Source organism: Crocodylus siamensis, chromosome 1, assembly GCF_052110815.1.
Source record: "Crocodylus siamensis isolate JL-2025a chromosome 1, ASM5211081v1, whole genome shotgun sequence".
In the NCBI taxonomy this organism is placed as follows: Eukaryota; Metazoa; Chordata; order Crocodylia; family Crocodylidae; genus Crocodylus; species Crocodylus siamensis.
The window spans coordinates 389,741,206-389,767,366 of NC_143395.1; the positions used below are offsets into that span (position 1 = coordinate 389,741,206).

The window sequence follows — 26,161 nt, forward strand, 5'->3', positions numbered from 1 at the left end:
CAGAAGACAGAGCCCCTGCCTGAAGCAGCTTATCTGCTAAATGGCAGCTGTTACCTAAGGGAGAGATTAGAAGTGAGAGAAGAATGACAGGGTCCAAAAGGTGACATCAGCTGGATTTTACAGTCTTTGATGGGAAAAGTAAAGTAGCCTTCTGGTAGACCAAGCATGAGGCAGTTATGGCAACCAAGACAAACAGAAGATGATGAAGTGCCAGATGAGAGTTTTACCTATGTTACCTCTCTCAACAAAGATCCTTCCAAATCATCAGGAAGCAGCACCGATGGCCCGTGAAGTCAATTCTGACCATCTTGCCTTTCAGAAGGTTCTCTCATGGCTAAAATAAGGAAATAGGGTCCAGGCATCTGAGGAGCTATGACTGGTTTTACCAGTGACTCTCGGTGTGCTGTTATACCTAACAGAAACACACACAACCTCTGCTCTGACCATGGGACAGCAACAGCTGGATTACTTATATAGACTACGTTCCTGAAGAAGAGGGATGTATTCCCAGTAGCACTTACTGAGTTGATATAGCCCTGACTGAAGCATAGTTCTAACTGAAACAGGGAAAATTTATGTCAACTCCTAGGTGGTGAAAACAATTATAGTGAATTGCATTGTGGGCAAAGGATTACTGCTCACATTTAGGGAAGAGTGGTCTGACACAGGCTGATTCATATGAGGCTTGCTCTTGAGTTTTATGGTTGGCTTTGTATTTTCTAATTACAGTTATAGATTGAAAAGAATGTTGACTTTGCTAGAATAAGTAATGACCTTATCTGTATACATTCAGCTCACAGGAAAATGCATATGACCAATGCCAGCATTTTCCTACAAACTCTAGATGAACTCCCATCTAATTTTTGGAAGTCTTATATAAAACCTGCATAGCCACAAACTAAGGAACATAATGAATAATTAATTCCTTATCTGATGCATTTTAGGACTGTTTTCTGCAAAACATGTTTCAATAATTCATGTGAGTTTTAGCTGTACTGAGAAGCCAACATAGGCAAACCCTCCACCAGCATACATAAACATTTTGCACTGTTTTTCTTAACATAGCCAAGAGATTTCATTACTATAAAACTCCGACTCACATTTGACCAAAATCCAATTTAAAATAGAAATTGCAAGTCATTTAGGCAGTTATAGACCTGTAAAAGCTGAAACAAGCTCTATACAGTAACATTAAACCATACATTGTGCAGATCAGCAATGGGGGAGCTTTCCAGGAGTAGTAGTCTTATGTTCATAATTCTAGCTGTTACACAGCCTTCTGTAGGATACAGATAGGTGGGTGAGTTGGGCAAACAAACCATACCCACCCCACAAATTGTATTAGATACGGAGGAAGCCTTTGATTTAATATGACCATGCATAGGGGCAATCAAGATCTGTAGCTTCCCTACACAGACAAGGTAGAACTGGATACAACTTGCTATTTACTCCTCAGCTTGCACACAGAGCAAACCATAGATATCAAACTGTGGATCAGCATGCAACAGGATTATTGTTTTCATAGAGATAATAAAATAAAAGGGCAAAAAGAAAACTGCATTGTGACAAGTGACACACTAACTATGCCCCAAACAGGACAGAAATGGAAACAGAACCTCTTCAAAGCCACTACTTCTTACATAACCAACGGGGGTGGGAAGGGGCAGTGGGCAGCATATCCCATATCACATCTTTGGTGGTCTCTTGGGGTACCTGTAGATGTGCTGGGAGGTTGCTCCGACACGCCTTAATTACAGTGCATCAGAGCAGATTGCTGGAGCATGGTAATAACCAGCAGCCTCCTGCACTGAACAAGCTTCATTTCAAGCATCCCCACCGCCATCTAGAAGCATGGGGATGCTGATACATTAGAAGCTGCAGTGCTTTAATTAGAGCGGCATTTGGAACCACTAATTAACACCCTCCTCTCTCCTGGAGCACGTGTAAAAGTGCCCTTCAATTCAGCAACAACATTAAGAAGCGACATACATTCACCAGCCCAGATCTCAGCCAGCTCCCAAAGCTCCACAGTCCATGCCACACTTCCTACTCCAAAAGTCTGCAGTAATTTCAATTTACAGCATTAACAGGGCACTGCTCCAGCCACAGCTTCCTCTTCATCATCATTCCTGCAAGGTCATTTTGGGCAGATGGCATAATTATGGCCGTTTTTTTAGAATCAACTGATTGCTCAAGTTGATGAAGGAAACATCTCCTCCTCCAGCCCACTCAGGCAACTCTCCAATATAGCTCTGCAATCCAAGCCTACTGTGAGAAGAAGCCAAGTGGGATAGGCTTCCAAGACTTAATGCAGCAGAGACAAGTATTACATTCTATTTTGTTTAATATTAGACTGATACCAGTAAGAGAGAAATAAATTAATTTCGTTCCAGAAGTTGGGGGCAGGGTGTTATTAGCAATAGCCAAGAGTGAAAATAACCATCTGACTATTGGGCAAAACAAAAACAGATTAATAAAATCCTAAAAAAAAAAGCTAATGAAAGGCTGATGCTAACAATAGCAACATCCCCACTCACGCTTATAATCAAACAAGAAGGATGCAGATCCTCAGCCTGCATGATCTGTCACAGCTCCATAGCAGTCAATATAGAACTGATCATTTAAGGGAGCTGAATTCATTGCCCATTGACAATGAATACCCTAAAAGTCCAGAAGATAATTTCAATTCACATCACTAACAGAATGCATTTGGGTCAAAGATTTTACGCAGTAGCATGAAATTTGGGAAACTTTTGTTCTTTCACACAGGAAACAAGTGTATGAAACATCTTAACATACAAGGCTCTCCATTACTAATCCATCAATCGATCTGTGCTGACATTTCAGCATCACATCATCACGCTAAACCTTTCAATACTGCGGTTATTCTTGTGTGCGAGAGCCCAAGAAAGGTTATGTTATGCAATACAAAGCTGCTTGGGATCATCGATTGATGCAGAAAAAGTGGAAAGAAGCTTTACAGGGATACACTCATTTCACAGCTCTTTAGTACACTTCAAGAACACTTGGTAATAGTCTCCAGGTTCTATCTAAGCATCCTTTTAACTCAAGTAATGTTAGCTGGACACAAGTCATAGTGAGATGATATTTAGTGCATTATTTAGTATAGGAATCTAAGCTTGAACAGCTTATTAACAAATAGCCACTAACTTGGAGATTCTGACTTCACTTGTTGAAATCCCATGGCCTATGTTACAGATAAGGTCAGAGTAGATGTTTGCAACAATCCCTTCTAACCATAAAAACCTGTTCTTCTAATTGATAGGGTGAAGGCTGTAGTGGTATATAGAACTTGAATCTAAGGCTCACTTCTGCTAATATGTAGCAAAATTAGCATTTTACAACTTTAACTGTTCTGCATGCCATGAATAAAGCAGTGATTGCTTTAGTAAACAGTAAGCCCAATTTTATTAATGTTCAAATCTGGCAAAATGAAACCGCTTCTTAAAATGTTTCTATCTTCCTTCCCTCCTGCTCATGATGAGGAGTTAACATCAAGCAAAAATACATCCAATATAAAGAAGTTTAAGCAAAAGGTTTATCAATAAATAACCCCCATTGTCTATTTCACATAAAGGAATATGCAAGACGAAAACATTCAGTTCCATGAAGGAAGCACCAATGAGGCTGGGAAAAGAAAAACAGGAAATTAAGTCTCATGGAAACATCAGGGTAATCACAGAAAACTGGAATATATGTAATAGATTTGAATATATAAAATCCAATTTTGTACATACAGTTTAGAGGGGAAAATCTAATTTTTTTTTAAAATAAATTCATTGTTGTATCTGCAAACATGTTTTCCTGAAGTACTGGCACCACTGCTGTGAAATCCTGAAACAGACTATAAACAAAAGTGAAAAATGCAGAAAAATGCAAGCAGTGAAACAGCAATATCAGCTCAAAGGGATTAAGCTTTTTAAGGCTTTTCAGTTTTCTGTAATTGATGGAAAGATGTGCTGCTTAAATTGGTGGCAAGATGTGCTGCTTTCTTCAACAGGAAGAGTCTGCCATTTTACACATGCAAGTGACATCCTCATATGTATTGAAAAGCTCAGAGGTAAGCAACAGACCCATAGGCTAGGGACAGACGTTACACATAAACTGGTTTAAGTGATCAGAAACTGATTTAAAACTGTAACAGAACAGACGTTCAGTGCATATAAACCAGTTTGAAAATGGCTGAAACCAGTTTGACATAAACCTGGTTGAATGAAGTATCAGACTTAACTGATTTGGATTAAACTGGTTTATGAATGTTTGTCCCACACCCCTTCCTGGTTTAATTTAAACCAAACCTGGCAGGGGTTTTTGCTCTAGACAACAGGCTGGCCCTGCCCCTCTGTGCCCTGGCTGGAGCTCTGGCAGAGATGGCAGGCACAGTAGGGTCGGCGCGTCTTCCTAATACCCCTTAGCACTCCCCGTTCCACCTGCTTAAGGGGATTCTACCCTCCCCTCTCTCACACCACAGACCTTAGCCAGCATGTGGTATGCTAACTAATGCTAAGAGGTAAGGCAGATAGGACAAAGGCAGGCAGGACAGGGCTTTTTGGAGCTAATCAGCAGGTAGCTGGTAATGTCCTTGTGTTCCTTCCTTGGAAGAAGTTGTTTAAGAGCTTGAACTAATGAGAGAGGCTTTTGGTTTCCTGATGGGCTGATAAACACTGTGTTATCAACTCCCTGCTGGGCTGGTCAAGAGCAGGGAGGGGTGGGGGGAACCCCTCCCTAATTAGAGTGTCCTGCCAGGGCCTAGCCACACCCTGCCTCAGCTCAGACATGGGAAGGGAAGGGAGGAGTGCTCTAGTGTCCCCTGGCTTCTAGCCTTAGTCACTGCAGGCATGTGTCTGAATTTTCTCAGTCCAAAGGGAATGTTTGTATAGTTAGCAAACCGGTTCAGCCTAGCTAGGTTAGACTATCCTGAAAACATTGAATCAATTCAGGCTCAGGCTTTTTGAATGTCTGTCCCTAGTCATACTGACTTATTTACACTGAGGAGCTCCCAATTTGCAATCCAGTGCTCAGCCACTAGGCATCACTGTCTCTGGGGCTGATTTAGGAGTGCTGATGACACATTTTGTTCATATTTAACATTTACACTGCTGTCGCACCAAAAAGGGCACAGCCATGGTTGGGTCCCAGGTTGCAAAAAAAGTACAAACATGTAATAAAATGTTATGTACATCAAGACAAATCCCTCTTACTCCCCTAAAAAAAAGAAACACCACCAGTCAGGGGATGCACAGAGCCTAAGCTAGCAAAAGCAAGCTAATTCCTTTTGTGCCAAGATTTCACTTCTGATCCAGGTGAGAACAAAGCTGACATGTATCCCATTTAACCACTTCCTTCTAACAATGCAGAACTATCCTGACACTGAGCAGCAATTATAATCTGCCTGCCATCTGATAACCCCAGGTAACCGCTACATTTTACCAGCTATATTCTATAATCAGGTCAACATTCCCTTCCCCCCAACCTGTTTCTCACCTATTAACTCCCATCCCCTCTGATCTTCCCTGCCACACATTTGAATTTTCACAGACCTGCATTTTGCATATTGCCTTAAGCTTCTATTCCACCCAGGAGAGCATATGAACACCAGCAGATACTCCCTATGCCTGAAGAAGGGTGTTTATGCCCTAAAGCTTGTAAAGAACAATTTTTCCAACTATTTAGTTGGTCTAACAAAGGATATATTGTCTGCCATTGAGCAGCAATGTTGTATTTAGTACGAGGTGAGTCAGGAATTGGAAGAACACAAGGATGCAGCTCAAGATTGAGGTAAAAGATAGACTGTAAATAGGGGACAGGATTCACAGGGTCTAATAAGAATATGACAGGTATCCAAGGCAAAAAAGGAGTTACATATTTAGCTTAATCAAAGCCATTTCTCTGGAAATGCTCTCCTTAAGAGACAGAACTAATCATCCAAAACATTCAGATCATTACTGTATTACCTGACATGCAACCTCTAAACTAAAATGCAGAGAGTACCTTGGGATGTAACACACTAGTGCTGTGAAGGTTACACCATTAAAAAGGTAATGTTAACCTAGATTCTCCCCCGCATAAATTTAAATAGAAGATTAAATAATTTGTTTTAAAATTTCAACAGGCTGCAACTAGGAGTAAAATACTCAACCTGAACTTCAGTTTTGTAAAATGAGTAAGACTGAGGATGAAGGAAGCAGTGGAGTTTGAAAGCAACAAAAATTATAGCCTTGGCCCCTACTTTTGATGTTTTTCTTACCCCAAGACTGATGCAAGGAAAAAAAAAAGTTTCAAAAGCAGGTTCTGATATGTATAGGTGTCAATACTCATTCTAGTGTTGTAGGCAGCCTCTTTCCAACTTGCTGCCTACCAAGTTCTGAAATAATCAGAAATGTTTGTTTTAGTGAATCTTATAAGCAAGAGATGCTGGGGGTTCCAATTCTGTCTGGTTTCTAAGGTCACTGGAGAAAAATCCCAATGCCAATGGGAGTTTTGCCTATGAAAACATGGCACGATCCACCTCTAAGTAGGAGTTGTGATCCATATTGTACTATTTCTGTGAAGCACTGAAATGACAGCATCAAAATCTACAAGAACCTTTTTGAAAAAGCTAATCCTCTTCCAAGTGTCTGGTCACATCAACTTGGAAGAATAACTACCTCTATAAAGAATTGAGGGCAGGAGTTTCTGAAGTGTAGCCCATATGCCACTCATAGCCTGTGAGCCTTTATGTGGCCTGCAAATGGCCTTTTTAATAGTGGCAGCCCTTGACAGAACCAGTTGATTGGCCAGGCTGTATCCAGTGGCAATTCAGTAGTAACTGACAAACTATAGCAGCAGCCATGTGATTCTCCTTTGGGTAACACTGTATACATCAGGCATTTCACGTTACATGTAGTGAACATAAAAGTAGTACATCACAGACTCATTTTGTTAGTGATGTCCAACGTAACTGTCCCACCCATCAAGTGCCCCTTCATGAACAGTGTTGGGATCCTCTGACAAAGTCTGCTGTAAAACATATCAGAGTCCACAGTAAGAGTTGCATAAGAGTAAATCTTTAAGGAGCTCTGGACCAGACCCAAATTGCTCTTCACATTTGCTAAGGACAGGCACCTCTAAACCGATTATAACCCCTCCCACTCAGTCCATGGAAGCAGAGAAGCATTTATTACGTACCTTAGAAATAAAATCCACGCTCTTTTCCTCTTTAGAATGACATATAATTTATTCATATAATTCACAAGTCATTGAGCAATCCTCAAAATTTAATCTCAGTATGCAAGTGATTACACAAACATCTAATACTAAAATTGATTGTTTAGAAGGTAAAAAAATACCATGGGTATGAAATGCCATGGCAAATACTATTCCGTATGCTACACATCATCAGAGCATCAGACACTTTTTAAAAAAATCAATTTTCCCTATATTTTTAAAGCAGTCTTGGGAAACTATTATGTTTTTCTTCTAAACCTGCCCATTCAATTATTTCTCATAGTTCTTAGGACCAGAGTTAACACCACAAAGCAAACATTTCAGTATTTTTTTTTCTATTTGTTCCCCTGAAGTGCCAAGCAGCACACTACCAAATCATGTCACCCACTGATATGCGAAATATGAACCCTCTCATTTCCAAAGCAGTGCACCAGAATTTAGATGTGCTTGAGGGAGTCCTCGCCCTATGCAACCTCTTGTGAAGGTGACCCCTTCCAGTATTCAGTTATGATGAATGTATTTTCTCTTCACTATAAATGCAATAAAGTCTTCAGCTTATTTGGGATTCATGCAGCTGTGGAGTCCTATTGAAATTCTGCATATTTTAAACAAATTGGTTTCCACTGAAGTTTGTATCTCATAAGCCTCATTAATTTTTCATGAAGCACATATGGTTGCATGGAAAAATCTGGACTTTAATGTGTGCGTCTGCATTTGATTAAGGTTACATACATTATCTTCTAGATAAGGTCCAAACATGTACTTTGCTTGAAATGTCAATAGTTGTCATAAAACATATCAATAAGTTAAAAAGCTTGCACAGTACAAGATCCAGCTAATGATTCCACATATACAAAACACAGCAAGAGAAATACAATTCAATGAGAAATTATGGGAAAAAGTCTAAAAAAATAGAAAACTCTCAATACCTGAATGTAACACTGAATTCAGAATGTAACACTGCATAATGCCGCAATATGAGCACCCGTTTAATGAGAAACCCCCTGGAAAGACAAGTGCCAGGGGATCTAGTATTTATGACAAAAATAGATGAATAATGCACCAAAAAGCATGCATACAATCGCCATGGTCATTCAGCATGTCAGTGATGGTCTAAACTGTGATCTAATACAAGAGTGAGGCAGTGTTTTCAAATCAAATCAGTTGAATGACTACATGTTGATTAAGCTTTCTGAGGCAGCAAAGTGAGGGCACAGAGCCATATCTGGATTCTGGAGTTGTTTTAAGATTCGCTTGTGAAATTTCTCTCTCACACGATTAAACTCCATTATGTCCAGTGGATCCTCTTCAATCCAGAATTTATGGAATTCATGCATCAAGTAACCTAATAAAAGATATTTGAATATTTAAGAAATTAGAAGGTAGCAAAACCTAGTCCCTCTTATGTAGAGAACAGCAAATACTGCAGTTAGAAATTATAATGGACACTGTGGTGTCCGGGCAAGTCTGACGTATTTCATGACATACTAAGAAAATAAGGAACAGAGCATACCCACATAAAAAATGCCTTCAAGATGTTTCTTGAAGTAATTAAAGAAAGTCACTTGCAAAGATACGTTAGCAACAGAAATGTAATTAGCATAATTCACTTCCTAATCACGGAAAGTATATTTATGTGACACCAGGATTGGAGCCTCAATTCAGGATAATATTTAATTGTGTATTTTAAAAAGCTTTAATGACTAGGGATTTTTTCCTGAATTGGAGCCTGATTTTAGGAAAGCATTTTTGAAAAGCATTAACAAACTTAAATTACTGAATTTTTGCCGATGTATTTATTACTCATTTTTTCCAATAAATACAATTAGTAACTCTCTCATCTGCTGACATGCAGTTAATGAGCTGTTAGCGTTTGGTTGGAGAAGTAAAATATGAAATAGACTTTAACATGAAAAAAGTCATGAGTATAAAAATAAAGAGAGTTGGCATTATTAATAAGACTAAGTCTGTTCCCAGTCTCCTTTGCTTATTTCATTTTCATCTGTGAAAAAGAAGCTGTTTTTAATATGAGCCTTAAGGAAACGTCTGTTATAAAACATTTATTGAACAGGCCCTTGCTTTTTAATATAACACAATTTAATGTATACGTTTCAAACATGCACTTTAAAAACAACATGTAAAGATTGGATCTTTGTAAGAAACAGTCAAATAATATTACATTTATGTATTTTTAAACAAATTAAGGGATTCTGGTAAATTCTTGTTGCAGATAATCTCAGCTAGGCAAAGGCCAAGAGCAAAAATGAGATATTAGCCTTGAAAACTGCCTCTTGCACAGGGGAAATGGTAGTTAGAAACATTTTCTGATGTTTATTCAAAACTGCCATTTTTCAAGGCACACAAGACAAATTAAGACTTATTTTTGTTTGCTCCCTCTGTGACAATCTGGAAGTCCTATGTCACTTCCTTCAGTGTTCTGGACATGGACCTTTGCCAGCATAAAGCCCTGTGTCAAGAAACAGCATGGCTTGTGGGTAACAAGATACATATCCAAATGGTTTTTCTTTATTCTGATCCAGCAAAACACTGAAAGTCTATACACCCTAAGCATGTGCATACATCTGTCACTGTTCAAAAAAGCAGATAGGCATATGAGTTTTTTAATGTAATTTCTTATCAATTTATTTTAGCACATCATGAACAAGCATAACAGAGTGACATACCATAGGACTCCTTTATTATATACATTTCTCCCCCTGTACTTTGGAAGAACATCTTATTCTATTCTTTTCACTTCAGCCAATTTTTACAAGCTACGCACTGCATAGCAAGATGAGATGATCAACTAAGCCATTTTAATGGGACAGTCAGATGCTCTTCCTAAAACTGGGAGATTTCTCTGAAAGAAAAAAAATAATCTAAAACCCCTTTAATTAAAAAACTGAAGTAGGTAGAAAGTGGTATTGTTATTTAAACAGCAGGGAGAGTGGCTTGGTATTGTGTGTGTGATTATTTTTGATAGGTCCAAAGGATCTTCAGGTAGAGCTTAGGGCATTGCTTACCATGTCAGATTTCAGCACTGGTGTGGGAACACTGGGCAAAATTCTGCACTTGGCTCCACCCATTCAAACCCAATTGAAGTCCAGGAGGCCTGGATGAGTGTGGATAAGGAGACTTTGCTCCAGTTCTTGGAAAGTCAAAGCCTGTAGTGCTTTTGCCCAAAATGAGTATTTGCTGAGCACTGTAATTTTGACTTTCAATTGAGACGTACAGCCTGCAGGAACTTACTGCAGCCTAACTGCGTCTCGGTTTTTCTCAGCCGTATTCAATCAGTAGAAGCTTAGAATGACTGTAAAGTGCAGGGAAAAACAGTGCAGAGGAATACAGAGCTGTCAAACTCAGCCACGAATAAAAACCATTCAGAAAGTTGATTCCTACCCTTTCATCATTAAACATGAAACTTGCTTAAAATTTTTTTAAAAAGAAATGATGGTTTTGTTTACGATCAAATCCCTGACAGACCAAACACCACCTCTTCACTTCCCAGTACCCTGAGATGATTACCACACACAGTCCTCCCATTCTGGGATGACTCCAGCCCCTCCTATTCCCAGAGTCCCCTACTCTCAACTCAGCCATCCTAGAAAGCATACCCCATCTTCTTAATCCTGTATCAATTAAGGGGAGAGGATGCTCACTGCACTCCTTCTGCATGCCTGGCCAGGGAGCTCTTAGATAGATGCACAAAACAGGGAGTGGAGTAAGCAGCTGTAGGACAGCAGGTGGGAACAGAAAGCTTTGCTGTGCCGGAAGAAGGCTGACACCTGGTGGCTGGAGCAAAAATTACTCCTTAGTTACAAGAGTTGGCAAAACTCTGAAGCTGTCACAACACTGAAGAGAAAACATGGTCTTATCCAGGTCAGCTGCTACCAGAACAAAACAGAACATCGCAAAGTTATTTGATGAAACTAATCAATGCACAGTGTAAAGAGTAAAATCTGCTTTGTCCCTGAGAAAAGCTATTTCAAATGCTTGGATTCACTGTTGATTAACCATTTCTATGTGAAGTTTGCCTTAAACCTAAAATTAATTTCACAATTCACTGACTGAGATAAGATATTGGAAGGTTGTCCAGTAGGAACAGGATCTCTATTGTGTATTTGGATAAGAGCAGCTGCATTGCACTGCCGCTTTAGTGGAGCCACTGACAGTGCCCTATGAGCTGCTGCCACCCAGGGTGCTCAAACATCCAGTTGTGCCTCACCTATTTACTGTGTAACTACCTGTATTCCCCTGTAACTAACTGTGCCATAAACAGTGAACAGGAAGCAGCTGTCAAAGGGCTGCTATTAGAAGTCTTTAGTTAGCTATTAGAAGCTATTGGGCTGCTATTAGAAGCTAGTTAGTTTTGTGGCTATCTTCCCTCATTTTCAAGGCTCTAACAGCAGCTGCAAAATGGATTACCAAAAGCTTTGAAAATGAGGTGAGCTGGCTGGTTCTGGTATTGCCAACATCACAGCACTGAGACGAACTTCACAATTCACGATTATGTTAAGTTCAGATAATACATGACATGTTTTCCATCCCAAGACTATATTTACAGTGAGAGCATTTATTGCCAAACTACATTTTTTAAAGCATTCCAGTAACCTGACGCTTCAGCTCACCACTCTCATTTATCACCTTGAGGCCTTGCTCTGTACTGATTTCCCCATCACATATGCATTGCACTTAAGCACCGCAGAGAGGATGCAAGGAGTACAGCTCAAGAGACACGGTTGGAAAAATGTGTCAATGAAACAAAGGAAAGAAAAAAGATAAATTCAAGGGTGAGGGGACAACTGTGGATGTAAAATGACAGAACTTGCTAAGAAGGGCAGATGGGAAGATAACAGAAACCCTTTGAAATCCACTTCCATGGTCTGAGGACTGATTTACATAGATAGGAAGGTCACATTGATTTGGGCTTCCCAGATTCCCGCCCCTCAGAGCCCCCAGATTGTACCATGTATCCATTTTGTAGAACAATGTACAAGTAGTAGAACTATGCTTCAAGGAACAAATCTTACAAAGATAATGAGATTGGGATGCGAGTATCAGGGCTGTGCTAACAGCGCTTCATGTGATTCACCAACCTCAAATGACCTAAAGCACACGTTCCCAAACCTTTTCTTATTGTGAAGAAAATCTTCCAGATTTATCAGCTTCCCGTGTATCCCTACCAGCATGCATTTTATATTTTAACCCCTTGAAGCCAATTATTCCAATGAAAATTAAATCTCCCACTACAAAATTTCTCCTACATACCCCCAGCGACGTTTCACATACCCTCAGGGCAGGGGTACATGTACCTCAGTTTGGAAACTCCTGATCGAAAGGAAGAAAATAAAAATATGTATACTTGGTAATGGAAATCCAAAGGAAACTTACAGAACGTCTGCTGGAAATGGGCCAAGGTTGGAGCTTCTGGAGCCACATTGTAGAAATGGGTCTTCAGAGCACTGCTCACCAACAGGTTGTATGCAAGGTCTGTTATGTTAATACCAACAATAGCAAAAGAGTAACTGGAAGAAAAGAGCAGCACTTGTAAGAAGTTGCCAGCGTTTCCTATTAGATGCTTAAAGGCTGAAGAAATTAAGCAACTAGCATCAACTCAAATGCACAATGGATTTAACACTTATAGCTAATTCTTCAGTGCTGTGTTTACTCTTTTATCTAATGATATTCTTAAAATTGTAAACACATGAGAATATTTATCCATTATAGTACAAATGTACTATCTAGAATAACAGGGCTTCTATACACAAACATGGAGACTGCTCCGATGCGCTGGAAATTCAGTGCATCACAGCAGACTCAATTGATCAAATCTGCTGGAGCACGAAAACTGATGCATTCCGGCAGCCTTCCACATCACATGTATCAGAATCACAGCACATCTCCGTGCTGAAAAAATGACTGGTGCACTTTGAAATAAAACACGATGAGCTTTAGTTCAAAGTGCCCACCACCATTTTTTCAGCACAGGGATGCACGTTGATGCTGATACATGTGACATGTGGGAGCTTTTAATCAGCACAGTTCACTAATTAAAGTGCCCATTGCTGCATCCCAGAGCACGTATAAAAATGCCCATACATTCTATATATGATAATGTCCCATGCCATGTTAAAAATAGTTTAGGCATTAAACTAGTCATTTTCACTGAAGCAACAGGGAAACATTCTTGTACAGCAGTGGTTTTTACAATGTGTTTTATTAAACCTGATAACCATCAGGGGTTCTGTAAAAAAGAAACTGGGGGTAATGGCAGAGCAGGGCAGAAGGCAGTGCACTGCTATTGCTGGGCTCGGTCACCTGGCTCCATGTCAGCTCTCACAGCCTGCGGAGCCAGGGGTAGGGGTTCTGCAGCAAAGGAACTGACATGGAAGGGTTCCGTGACTCTAGGAAGTTTAAAAACCACTATTGTAGAGGAGGAATAAAGGCTACTTATTAAAAGTCTCTGAGTTCACAGAAGGATTGTTGTATATTTATAATAGGATGTTCTCTGTTAAACTTTAAATGCTTTCCAATTAATTCATATTATACTGTTAAGAAAGTCAATTATCTAAGAAGGTGCATTTTACTAATTGCCAAAATGGGCAAAGAAAAATGAAGTTATTCCATAACTTGTGATGCAAATAAACATAAGGAAAATCAGCCTTTTTGGGGGTGGAAATATGGGGAACAAGGCAGAATTTCTCAGGCAGCAGAAGCTGATCATAGCACGTGCTTATGTGAAGGGGGAAGAAGCCAATATGTTTTTCTTTTATGGTGTGATAAGGCAACTATTTTTCCCTAGTTTTCTTTTATAAACATGCCTCTAGGAACTTAAGTGGATATTTAGCACCTTTCTTTTTTGTAACCTTTAACATATAAAAACATTAGCTTAAGAAAACCAAGCCACTGCTATAGGATGACATCAGTCTTTTTGTTGGAGGCAGGAAGAATTGGTTTCACTAAACAAGTCAGTCTCAAAACCCTTGTAGAAGCACAGAAAAATAAATAAGCTGGAAGCAGCCAGCAATAAAATGAGGATATACACACTGAGACCCGAAATGAAGTTTAAGGCATCCCTATTGTTCCAGTAAATATTCTACTACTGGTATTAAAATATTACTTGTTTATGGCTCAGGTCACAAACTATTCCTAGTGATAGTAGTTTAGAAAGTCACAGAGTAATGCAGTCATGTCAAAATTGCAACTAAAAATGCTATGCTGTTCTTCATTCCCAGATGTAACTTTTGGGGGCAAATAAGCCTGAATTGATGTGTGTGAGAATGTTGAAAGTGAGATCCATTACATTCAGATCTTCATACGAGTATATAATGACATAGATCTCCAGGGTATCCGACAAGTCATTTTTTGTTGCAAGGCATAGGCAATTAGTTGTTCCTTAGCTATCTTAGCCATGCATTGATTAAAACACCTGCCATTGTCTTATGCTTGTATGTGCAGAAATGTCATTAAAATTAAAGCAGGAAGAAATAAAATTTTTAACACAAGGACAGATTTGTATCTAATCAATAATCACTGAGAATGATGGATGTAGTCTTTCTGGACTTCAGCAAGGCCTTTGACACCATCTCCCATCCCATCCTCAATAAAAAATTGGGTGACTGTGGCATTGATGCCTACAGTCAGATGGACTGCAGATTGGCTGAAGGGTCGCACTCAGAGGGTGGTGGTGGATGGGTCATATTCGACCTGGGGAGAAGTAGGCAGCAGAGTCCCCCAGGGCTCGGTCCTTGGGCCTGCACTGTTCAATCTCTTTATCAGTGATTTGGACGATGGGGTGAAAAGCACCCTGTTTAAATTCACTGATGGTACCAAAATTTGGGGTGAGGTGAGCACGCTAGTAGGGAGGGAAAGACTGCAGCAAGACTTGGATAGGTTACAGGGGTGGGCTAGCAGAAACAGGATGCACTTCAACACTGACAAGTGCAGGATGCTGCACTTGGGCAGTAGTAACCAGCAGCACACTTACAGGATGGGAAACTTCCTTCTTGAGAGCACGGAGGCAGAAGGGGATCTTGGAGTCATTATTGACTCCAAGATGAACACTGGATGACAATGAGAGGTCACAGTCAGTAGGGCTAACTGGACCTTGTCGTGCATCCACAGGTCCATCTCTAGCAGGGACAAGGAGGCAATCCTCCCCCTCTATGCAACACTGGTCAGACCACAGCTGGAATACTGGTGTCCAGTTCTGTGCACCCCACTTCAGGAGAGATGTGGACAACACTGAGAGGGTCTAGAGGAGGGCCACCCGCATGATCCGGGGACAACAGGGCAGACCCTACAATGAGAGACTGCAGGACCTGAACCTGTTCAGCCTTCACAAGACAAGGCTGAGGGGAGACCTGGTGACTGTCTATAAAAACTCACTAGGGGGGACCAGAAGGGTTTGGGTGAGACCTTGTTTCCCCTAGCGCCTCCTGGCATAACAAGGAATAACGGCCACAAGCTGTTGGAGAGTAGTTTAGATTAGACATCCATAAGAACTACTTCACAGTTAGGGCAGCTAGGATCTGGAACCAACTTCCAAGGGAAGTGGTGCTGGCTCCTACCCTGGGCATCTTTAAGAGGAGGCTTGATGCCTACCTAGCTGGGATCATTTGAGCCCAGTTTTTTTCTTCTGCCCTGGCAGGGGGTCGGACGTCAAGATCTATAAGGTCCCTTCTGACCCGACTTCTATGATTCTATGAGAAGGAGTTGTGCTTCTATCAACTTAAAAATTCAACTGTTAAAACTTACCCAATTGCCTTATCAAACTTTTTCCTCTCCCATTCTGCTTTGCTGAACTGGCTGAAAAAAAAATCAAATGTTACCATATACCATTATTGAAATATATTTCCTTTTAAGTTTATTCTAGACACTGTCTAGCACAGGCTGAGTTTATGTTCAGTTAAACCATCTATTTGTAGCTCACTTCTCCTATGACTGGAAGGACTGTATCCTGTTTTGATCAAATAGGTGTAAAACATTTAAAGTGAGATTAGTTTACTTGCTTTATAACCAGCAATACGCTGCTCTCAGCAGTGCAATCTGAGAAGCACCTCTGACAAGGTTACAGTTCCACTCAAAATCAATTCTAATCTATTCATCCCAAAAAGATAGATGGCCTCAGCTAAACTTAAGCTTAAAATAAGTGTTGAAAACCCTCCTCTTTTTTTGCTCTGCTCAAAGATGGTAATAGTCTTTGGTATTCTCCAGGATACACATGACATGAACCACTGGAAAAAAAATGAAAAAGTAGTACTCCTGCAGTTCTGAACAGACGAGACCCCTTAATAAACACCCTTTTTGTTTATCTGACTGAATTAATAGCTATAATTTAAGAAATATTAAGCAACCATATTTTATATATATTAAATTACAGTGAAATATAGAACAGCTTTTGAAAGGTTATGTGCCACTTAAAACAGACAGATACAGAAGGAAATGCTTAATTTACAAACCTAATGTAAGCAATAATTTATAAACTATTGTGTGACAATGGAAAGGTTTCTATTAAAAGGATATTTGATACATACTACAAGTTTCAGCTAAGAGGTATTATTTGCCTGGACTGAACTGCATAAGCAACACTCCAAGGAACTCAACAGAAGTGAAAGGAAGGAGGAGAAAATATTATATATGCAGACTTATGAAGGAAACACACCATTTTTAAGAACAGATTTAAAGGGCATTTTATTTTAGTGGTAGGTGGCATAGGATCAATGATGTCTTGGAATGACAAAAATAAAATATTAAATAAAAGATGGAATATCAGGGATCTGGACAAGTAATACGCATCTGCAAAAACACAAACAACACTGATAAGTATCACATCAAACAGCAACACTGCTGTTAAACCACCACACTAGAAAACATTTATTAAAGCATCACAATCCACAAGATGCATTATAAATCTGTGGATACTCCTTCAAGGGCTGTCATCATGCATGAGAACACAAAACATTCCAAAACATGTTTGAACACACGACATATGAATGAAAGCTACTACTAGAGTTCATTTTTCCTGTTGCACAATTGTGCCACTCAACACACAGGGCCTACACTTGTAGCTACGCTGAGACGTATTCCTGTACAGACAAGCACCTAATCCAAACACAATTTGCCATGTAAACCTAGTTAACATTTATAGCTTTTAATTGAGATCTTTATTTTTTCTGTATTGAATTGTCTAAGCGCTTAGTGTAATTTTTCTGAGAACTGAAAAATTATTTCCTCTGAAGTTCACAAAATCAAAAAGGCACGTTAGAGGCCAAGAGTTTAGTAAATCTGTAATAAAAACCATTAATAGTTTAAAGGTAAAACTGGTCCTTCAGGGGATTTAAGTAATTTGGGTAGGAAGAAACGTTTTGCACAGCCAGGCTAGTCCATAATAGCCCACTATAAGCTACTTGTACCTTCTACTAAGGCAGTGGCTACTCAGAGACACGATACTGGACTCAACAGATCATTTGTCTGACCTGGTATAGAATCACTAACATGTCCAGGTAATCCCTGTTAATAAACAGCAAAGCTGACAATGAATTGGTTAACTCCTTAAGTTAAAAACTCTTAAACTAAACTATTTGGCAAACACTTATGACCAGAAAGTCATAGTCATAGGAACCAGGATGCATTTAAAAACTGAAAAAAAAAAAAAAAATCTTAAGAATTAAAAGGAAGCTAAAGTTGCCAGATCTTTCATTTATAAGAAGTGTTTGAGCATTTGTACCTACAAAAGATTATGTAATTTAGCTGCAATAAAAACAGGATCAATTTTTAATTTTTATTAACTGAACACAATTGCTAGTCAAATTTGGTGACTACCATATAATTTAGGTTGAAAATGGGATAAATTAAATTAGTTCCTCTTAAATTTTATACAAAAATCTAAGAATGTTTGAATACGTTGGGTTTATGGGAATGTGGTTGGATCTTTATTTACATGTAAAGTCTCACAAAACTGAAAGAAAACAAAAAAAATACCTTAGCTCCTTTTTAGTGACTTCCCTTCATTGTGAAAGATGAAAGAGAATTAAAAGAAAGACAAATAAAAATATAAGGAGCATAAAATTAGACGAATATGGAATAAAATAAATATTTAACAGTAAAAACTAAATCATATGTAGGACTCAGCACATGAAGTCCATCAGTTTGTCTCTCCAATTCAATTCAATGTCAGAACAAAGATACTTCAGAGATAGACAGCATATGACAATACTCAAGCACACAAGTTTAATAAGAACTGCCAGCACAGCATTTCTATGAAGCCAATTTATTTGTGGCCTCAAGCATTACCTGTATTTTGGCTGAAGGGAATCAGAGAGAACTTGCAGAGCAATAGCAGTATCCCGTTCGGCAAAATATCTGCAGATGCACACATTTAAATATTTAGTGTCATTTGGGAAAATAGGCAGGGCTTTTTAAGCACAGTGAGCTGTAAACATCTCAGAGTCCCTGCTCTTTCGAATACTGTCAGGTGTTTTGCTCAACTTATAATCCATTTAGAACACAATCAAAGTATATACATAAGCACACCACTGTGAGAATCTAACCCATTAACGAATATGTGTTGATGGTTCCTCTCTCTATGCCCGATTTATAGAAATAGGATAGAAATAGTACGGCCTTAGGTGTAGAATTCAAGATGTTACAGGTCATGCTTTTAGTTTTGCAAATTTCCAATTCAGTCCTCAGTTTGTCAGCAAACACGACTACCATCACAGTACAAAATGAAACAGAAAGCAATAGGTAAGATTCTTATTGTTGTCAAAACTCAAGAGTAGGAGCCAGGATCTTAAATTCTTTGCAAAGGTCTACCATGGACTGTTACAGAGAGGTTTGCTGAATTATGCAGTATCCTTCAGTCTATGAAATAGAGAAAATATTTCTCCAACCTCACAGGGACATGAGGAAGATTAGCTTATTAAATGTTCATAAAATACTTCAATAATCTTAGATACCTAGAAGGGTTTGGAGAGGCAGAGATCCTAGAATCATAGAAAATTAGGATTGGAAGTGACCTCAGAAGGTCATCTAATCCAATCATTATTAGTGATTAAATTTTATGTTTTGTATTGCTAGACACAACAACAAATAGTTGAATAAATAGTCAGCTATTGTAATTATTTCAGTACTCAGTATTAATGATGAAAAAGTGGTGTGACAGAACTGATAGTGTCTACTTTTTGTGTCCCAACCAGTCCAAATAAAATTCTAAAAAAGGAGCAAATTCAAAACACACACCTTTATATAAAAGATGAGGATGATATTTACTAAATGGTATTAGATATAAAATAGAAACAAAGTACAAAGAACACTATAACTGAAATACTATTTGCCTAATGGAAAGGTTTTTGTTCTTATTAGAAGTTTTATAATAAGTCTAAATAAAAAGTTGGAAGTAGAATTACAGATGAAAATCATGACATTGTCTAAGATTCACTGACTGTAAAAAAGTTGTGCGTGCTTGTGTGTGTTTTAAAGAATCAATTATATTTCAGGAAAATAATTTTTTTTTGTCAATTGCTTTTTCTGAGATGAAAAAAAGTCTTTAGAGGCGTAATTCCTAAAATGCTTAATTGCAAGACCAGCATCTGAACTGAAGCTGTAATGCTGCTTCCATTAATTCAGATCTCAAGTACAAATAGGTAGATACATAGATAGATACTTACAGCAAGTTATATAATCCTAGAAGTCCCATCCCTCTAAAATCTGTTTTAGGATCATCACCTTGGAAACCAATTTCACACCACTGCTTTGAAATGCGAGCCTCCAATGGGGAATCAGGTTTCAAACATTTCCATAACTAGAAATATTACAGGTAAATAAAGATCAGGCTTCTATGTATGGTCTTCCTTTTTATAAAGCACTCCGTGCAATCCTATATCTATCTCTCTCTAAATGCAATGGTCAACCAACTAGAACCTCTGGCCATGTACCACACCCTAAAAACTTTTCTTTAAATTGCAACTGGCCATCAGAAAACCCTTTTTGACTTTATACAAGCTGTTGTACAAATACTCACAAAGGCATATTCATTTACACTTTCTGTTAAAATGGAAGCTGTATCCACAGGCAGAGTTGTAGGTTAGCATTCTGCTGTAAAACACTGACATTAGAAGGCAATCTGCTCTTTTAATTTAGGTCTGCAGCAATCTTTTCTTAGGCATTTTTCGAAATAATCTATCAGAAATTGAGACTGCTGACTTGGCTAATATTACACTGGAAATCAGAAAGACTAGAACAGAAACATCCACACAACAATAGCATATTTCAGCTTCATACTTTAATTCAGAAACAACTCATTCACTGAGCTCACAAAAATAAAAAGGAAAAATGATTTAATAAGCCAAATCCTCAGCTGCTTCAAGCCCACTTAACTTCATTGCCATCTACTATATTTGGAAGTGGTTAAAGCTAATTAAAGGAAAGGATCCTTTTCATATAAATATTTAACTTCTTATTAAAATCACCACATTTAAATTGTTTACAGATTATACCCCCAGGGGATTTCATTCCTAGATAATACAGAGATGGGCATCCAGGAAGAGCATACAATTTCCCTTTATATGCCTGATAAGATGCAGGCAATGTGTATATTATCTATAATATCATAAAGCAGGAGAGCTGCTTCAACATTTTTTTAAATTCCAACATAAACAGGGAAGTTATCTGTTACTCTAAAAATATCTACCATATCTGAATCTTCCACTCCCTGTACACTCAAGCAATGTCTCAAGAAGTACACACACACAAAGTGAAAAAAGTCTACTTGAAGTGCAAAAAGTCACCAAATACCTAAAATTGAAATTCCAAAACTTAGGCAGGCAAGGTGAGTAGATGAGGTATCTTTTATTAAACCAACTGAGTAATTGGAAAAAGGTTCTTGGAAAGCTTTGTAATTTATAGTATTTTAGAAACTTCATATTCTAGAATTCAAAATGCTTTTAAAAATATTTTGCATCAACCTTTTGTTCAACTTTTTAAAAATTAAGCCATGTAGGCCTTAATACTTCCAGTGTTATTGTGGTCATAAATAGAATAAGCTGCTTAAGGCACATTTTCCAGCTCTTACTTATGCAGCCAGTAACAGAGTTCAATATGTTGGTTTTTAACACTGGATAATTCTTAGAAAGTGTCCTCCTAGCAAACACAACTACATAACAACCATTAAGAACTTGCAGAATCTCCCACTAGAAAGACTACCTGGATCAGAATATGTAAACATGATGAGGAAGTGCCAACTGAATTTTCCCTGGTGTGTACTGAAAACCAAATCCAAGTCCCAGGCAATGCTCTTTGGCATTTCTTTACGCCCGTATTAAAAAAAAAAAATGAAGCTGTAAACTAATGTTTGATATACTGGCTGCATGAAAGGTAAATACAGGAAACCAGATACTTCAACAACAGAAAGCATTTTTCTGTTTAAAATATTTACATTGTTTTCTGATCTGCAAGTACCTGTTATAAGTCTCATTGTTTCACTCAGCTGAGAGTCAACCAGAGTGGTATGGGGCAGGCCACTCCTGCCCCAAACAGGGATTGCAGGTCCATTCTTGTGCCTTGGCTTTCTGTTCTATCTTACAACTTTCCTGATAAACAGGCTACTTTTAGACTACAAAAAATGCTTATTATTCATTTCACCACCAATTGAATAATAAGTTTTTGAGGAACTTAATGACCCCCTTATGCCAACCAAGGCTTAAGTTAAGAAGGCCATTTCAGAGTACGGAAAAAGAGCTGACTGATGAAAACTTTGACATCAAGGAAAAATGGATCCAGCAATGGAACACAGTTGACATTATTAACAAATTTATTATCATAAATCCCACATCTAAACCTCCTGGCTTTGCCTTACCAAGATAGAGCTGGACAATGTTGTACAGGATTCGTACTGAACATAATAGATGTTAACTACCTACGACATAAATGGAATTTTATTGAAGACCTAAGTGTGAGTGTACATGATTTGGCTCTACGGTCCGTGTCTATGTCTTGGTCACCCCCGCTCTAGGTGTGTGCTTCATGGAGGAATGTCCTATTTATTATTTTAATGGTTGCACTGAAGACCTGTACCAGTTTACTGATGATGCCTTGCAATGGATATCAAATCACTCTAGCCTTATCCCTCAGTGCAGTTGTTTATAGGCCGTTTTGACATTTGGTTGCTGTATTCCATATTAATAAATAAATGCTGTTTTCTGATGGTAAATCAGTTTACATTTCTTTAATTTCACAGGCTAAAAATGAACATAGGTATGCGGAGGCTGGATTTTTAGAAGTATTTAGGCACTTAAGGATGCAGACAGGTGCTTAGTGAGATTTTCAAGAGTCTTGAGTTTAGGCTACCAAGAAAATCAATTTGAAAGTGGATTGCTCCTTACATTGCCAAATTTCCAGCCCCATGAGAACTCCTTTCAGCTAGATAACAATTCTGTGCTGGATCTGGCCACATGGGTCTAGAAATTTGGCACCAGGTCAAGCAACATCAGCGTTAATACCTGTGGCTCCCAAAACCACAATGCCGTTGCTCACCACGCTGTCAAAAATTCTGGACCTGGCAGAAGCTCAATGGGCTGCATGACTTGTTTCCATGGTTCATGTCTGTGTCTTGGTCACCTCTGCTCTAGTATGTGCATCTGCACAGGTTTCTTACCAAGCAATCAGGGTGATTCTAACACAATTCTCATTGGCCTGATTATTGCCCACATTGTTTCTGAAAAACAGCATTGTAAAATTGACTACTCTAATCAGTTCTTGTCATACTGCATCTTGGTATTAACCAGGGGTGTGAGAGGGGCATCAGCCCTGGGCATCCTCTTAGGAGGGCACCAAAAATCTGCCTTCACCAAGGTGGAGTCTGCACGCTGGCAGCAGCAGCGGTGGCAGCAGCAGCAAGTGTACAGACACCAGGCTGCTGCTGCATAGGTAGAACAAGCAGTGCCAGCAGCAGCCACCAGGGACTGTTTGGGGTAAGACTCCTGCCTCTCCCCAGTACTTGGACCCTACATGCCCTCCACACCCCCCCAGCTCCACTTCAGGGTTTGTCCAGGGTGCAAACCCTGCTTGCTATGCTGCTGCTGCTTGGAATCCAGAGCTGCCTGACTGCTGCAGCTATTCCATCAATGATCTTAGGACTCAGGGTTATTTTTTCCACGTATACACTTAAGTGCATGCACTTTTTTTTTTTTTTTTTTTTAAGAACTGCACAACCCACCACATGCTTTTTGAAATAGGGATGGCAATTGGTTTCTGAGGTAAGCAACTGAGCATAAGCTTAGACAACAGAAACCCTGTTACAATGTTGGAGAAAATAAACATTGCTCTTCTTTTGAACATGTTCAAACAGAATTACTGCTAAAGTCTGTGAGAGCATGAGACAGTCTGTCACATTAAGTGCCGGACACCCAGAAACCAGTCCTAACAGCAGAATATTTTCTAGACTGCATGTTTATAAGTCAGTGCAGTGCAGCTGCTTACCAAAACACCTTGACTCACTGCATTGAGGAATACAGCATTACAGAGAAATTGAAAATATCTGCAGAAATGCAAGAGCCCTAAAAGATGATGCGCTAGGAGTCACCAGTTATCAAGCATTACACAGAAAAACAACTTGGGCGCTCACCTTTAGAAGCATTTCTTCATGCTGGGGATTCTCTGAATCATATGGCTCTCTGCGCAGCTTTTCCACCTCTGCAATCAGATTTCTGTATCCTACAATCTGTAGGAGACAGGCCTGAAGAGATACTCCTAACCTAAGTGAAAAAGAAACCAGACAGCCATGTGGTAGAGAGCAGTTAACTGTATAGGCTGACTTTAAATATATTTCATATAAATGAAGTAAATAAACTACTGCTTCACTGACAGAATTTAATTTTAGTAGAAAGTGCTTATGAGATCAGCTTTTTTCCTCTGAAAACATTACATTTAATGAATCTTTCTATAATTAATAATTTTACCATTCAAGTTTAATCCTCACATTTGTACATCTCATTGTAACTAGAGAAGCAGCTGTAAATGCCTATTAATAGCACTGTCTTGTCTATCCCTTCATACAAGCCATAGCTTCTCAGCAAGCTCTGAATCTGATGATGCACTAAAAAGTTTGCATTGGATTAAAATTGCTAAAAATATATGTTTTGTTTCCATGCCACAAAGCTGGCATAATCAAGCCAAAAGCTGGAACTAATGAAGCCTGTGAAGCTTTATAGGATTTGCCCTCAGGTTGTCATTTTTATCTCGCATGCTGAAAACTGCTATAACAGTGCTATTTTTTAATCATACTGTAAGTTAGAACATTTTAGATTCTTAATGCACCATTTCAAAGTCACTATGCTCCAAAGCTTAAATTATGGTCATTTACTCAGTTTTATGTTAAGACATTCTATATCTTATTAAATACAATTATATACCGAATGTTACAAAATACCAATACGCTTTGCTCCTTGTGGGCAGACATATGAATATTTAGGCATCTATAAAAAAGTAATACATATTTCCATAAAGCTTCAAAGTAACCAAAGCACAGAAAGTACACCTGGTTTCATTTCAATACTGTTTTCATTTTGTTGTTAGCAGAGCAGATGAAGATCAATTAGCTTAGATTGCTCATCCTTCTGCACAAGCAAGGCTGTCCTTCTCAGTTCACTAGAGTACTTTGTCCAGTCTATCATACTATTAAATGACTGGTAAGAAAGGACTTCTATTATTTACCTTGGAATTTATTTACAGAGTCATAACTATTACTGTTAGGTCATTTTCCTGCCTTAATTCATACTGTTATTCCTAGATATACACTCCTGAAATACCCTAAACTAGAGGGGGCCAACCTGTGGCACATGTGCTGCACATAGGAGAGGCTGACTGTATAGTACACCATGGATCAAGCAGGGAGCAGAAATCAGAGGAAGGAGCTCCAAGTAGCACTATGGAAGGATGCAAGCTTAATCTGTGGCATACCTGATAAAAATATTGGCCCTCAATGCCCTAACTAAACCTCCTCCTCCGCTGTTATGCTTCACTTATTACAGCTTACATTTTTACAGCACCATTTGTTCCGTTGGAGGCTAAAGTGCAAAACTATATATGAATCATTTCATTGCACTACTATACACAGACATGGCAGTGTGTTTTAGCTGTGTATAATAACAAACACCATGTTATTTAGATCTGGGAGGCTGACAAAATGGATAGATGAAACTGCAAGGCTAATTAAAGGTAGAGTGTATAGGTGCTTGCAGACATAAAATGACCCTCCCCCTCCCCCTGCAAAACCCCAGTGATTTAATTTAAACTCAGCACATTCCCATGCTGAGCTCCATGCATATCCAGAAGAGGCAGCGTGTTACTTCAACCTGGCTCACCTGATGTCTGTAAGGATCGGGTGCTTTAGGAGAGCTTTTTTGGTGCTTTTATCTAATTGAATCAGCTTTAGTGAAGTGCCTGATCTTTACAGATGTTGCAGAGCCAGGTTGAAGTAACATGCTGCTGCTTCTGGTAAGTCACAGGTGTTTTGGAGGTTTTTTTAAATGTCTGCAGGTAGCCTATGTGATTATCCAAATTAGAATTAAATGTATTTTTTTTTAAAAACCCAGTTTGAGCCATATATACATGCATCTATAACCAAACACACTTTTTATTTAAAGGTGTACGCACACTTCCCTGAAAGCAACTGGAGTCCCAGTCCCATCTACTGCCCTTCAGCATCAGCCACTCTACCTGCTCCAGGACTGCTCCCCTCCCTCCCCACCCTCCCAACATTCCAGTTATGCTCTTTCCCCTCCTTATGGCTGAAGTGCTGGCAGAGGGAGCATGGACAGCACAGGAGAAAAAGAGGAAGAGGTCCTTTTCTTTAGGCCACAGAAGCCCTCAGCTGCAAAGACCAGCAAATGCTTTAAGCCACTCCACTAAGATGGAGTGTATCCGGTGCTGAATC

At 39.0% G+C, this 26,161-nt stretch overlaps 1 protein-coding gene across 3 annotated transcripts in view; it reads right to left on the reverse strand.

Annotated features, from left to right (window-relative positions):
- Positions 1-7,572: 7,572 nt before the first annotated feature.
- The window catches only part of ELMOD1 (ELMO domain containing 1), a 55,830-nt gene continuing 37,241 nt past the window's right edge, over positions 7,573-26,161 (reverse strand). For 2 of the 3 annotated variants that reach the window (XM_090029857.1, XM_090029849.1), the window contains 7 exons: positions 23,852-23,981; positions 19,899-20,032; positions 18,523-18,591; positions 18,211-18,234; positions 15,985-16,035; positions 12,619-12,752; positions 7,573-8,572 (listed from right to left, as the gene is read on the reverse strand). In XM_090029857.1, coding sequence (XP_089885983.1) covers positions 8,400-8,572; positions 12,619-12,752; positions 15,985-16,035; positions 18,211-18,234; positions 18,523-18,591; positions 19,899-20,032; positions 23,852-23,981 — 715 coding nt within the window. In that variant the 3' untranslated portion in view covers positions 7,573-8,399. The remainder of the gene's footprint in view (positions 8,573-12,618; positions 12,753-15,984; positions 16,036-18,210; positions 18,235-18,522; positions 18,592-19,898; positions 20,033-23,851; positions 23,982-26,161) is intronic. The other variant, XM_090029864.1, reaches the window with a different exon arrangement.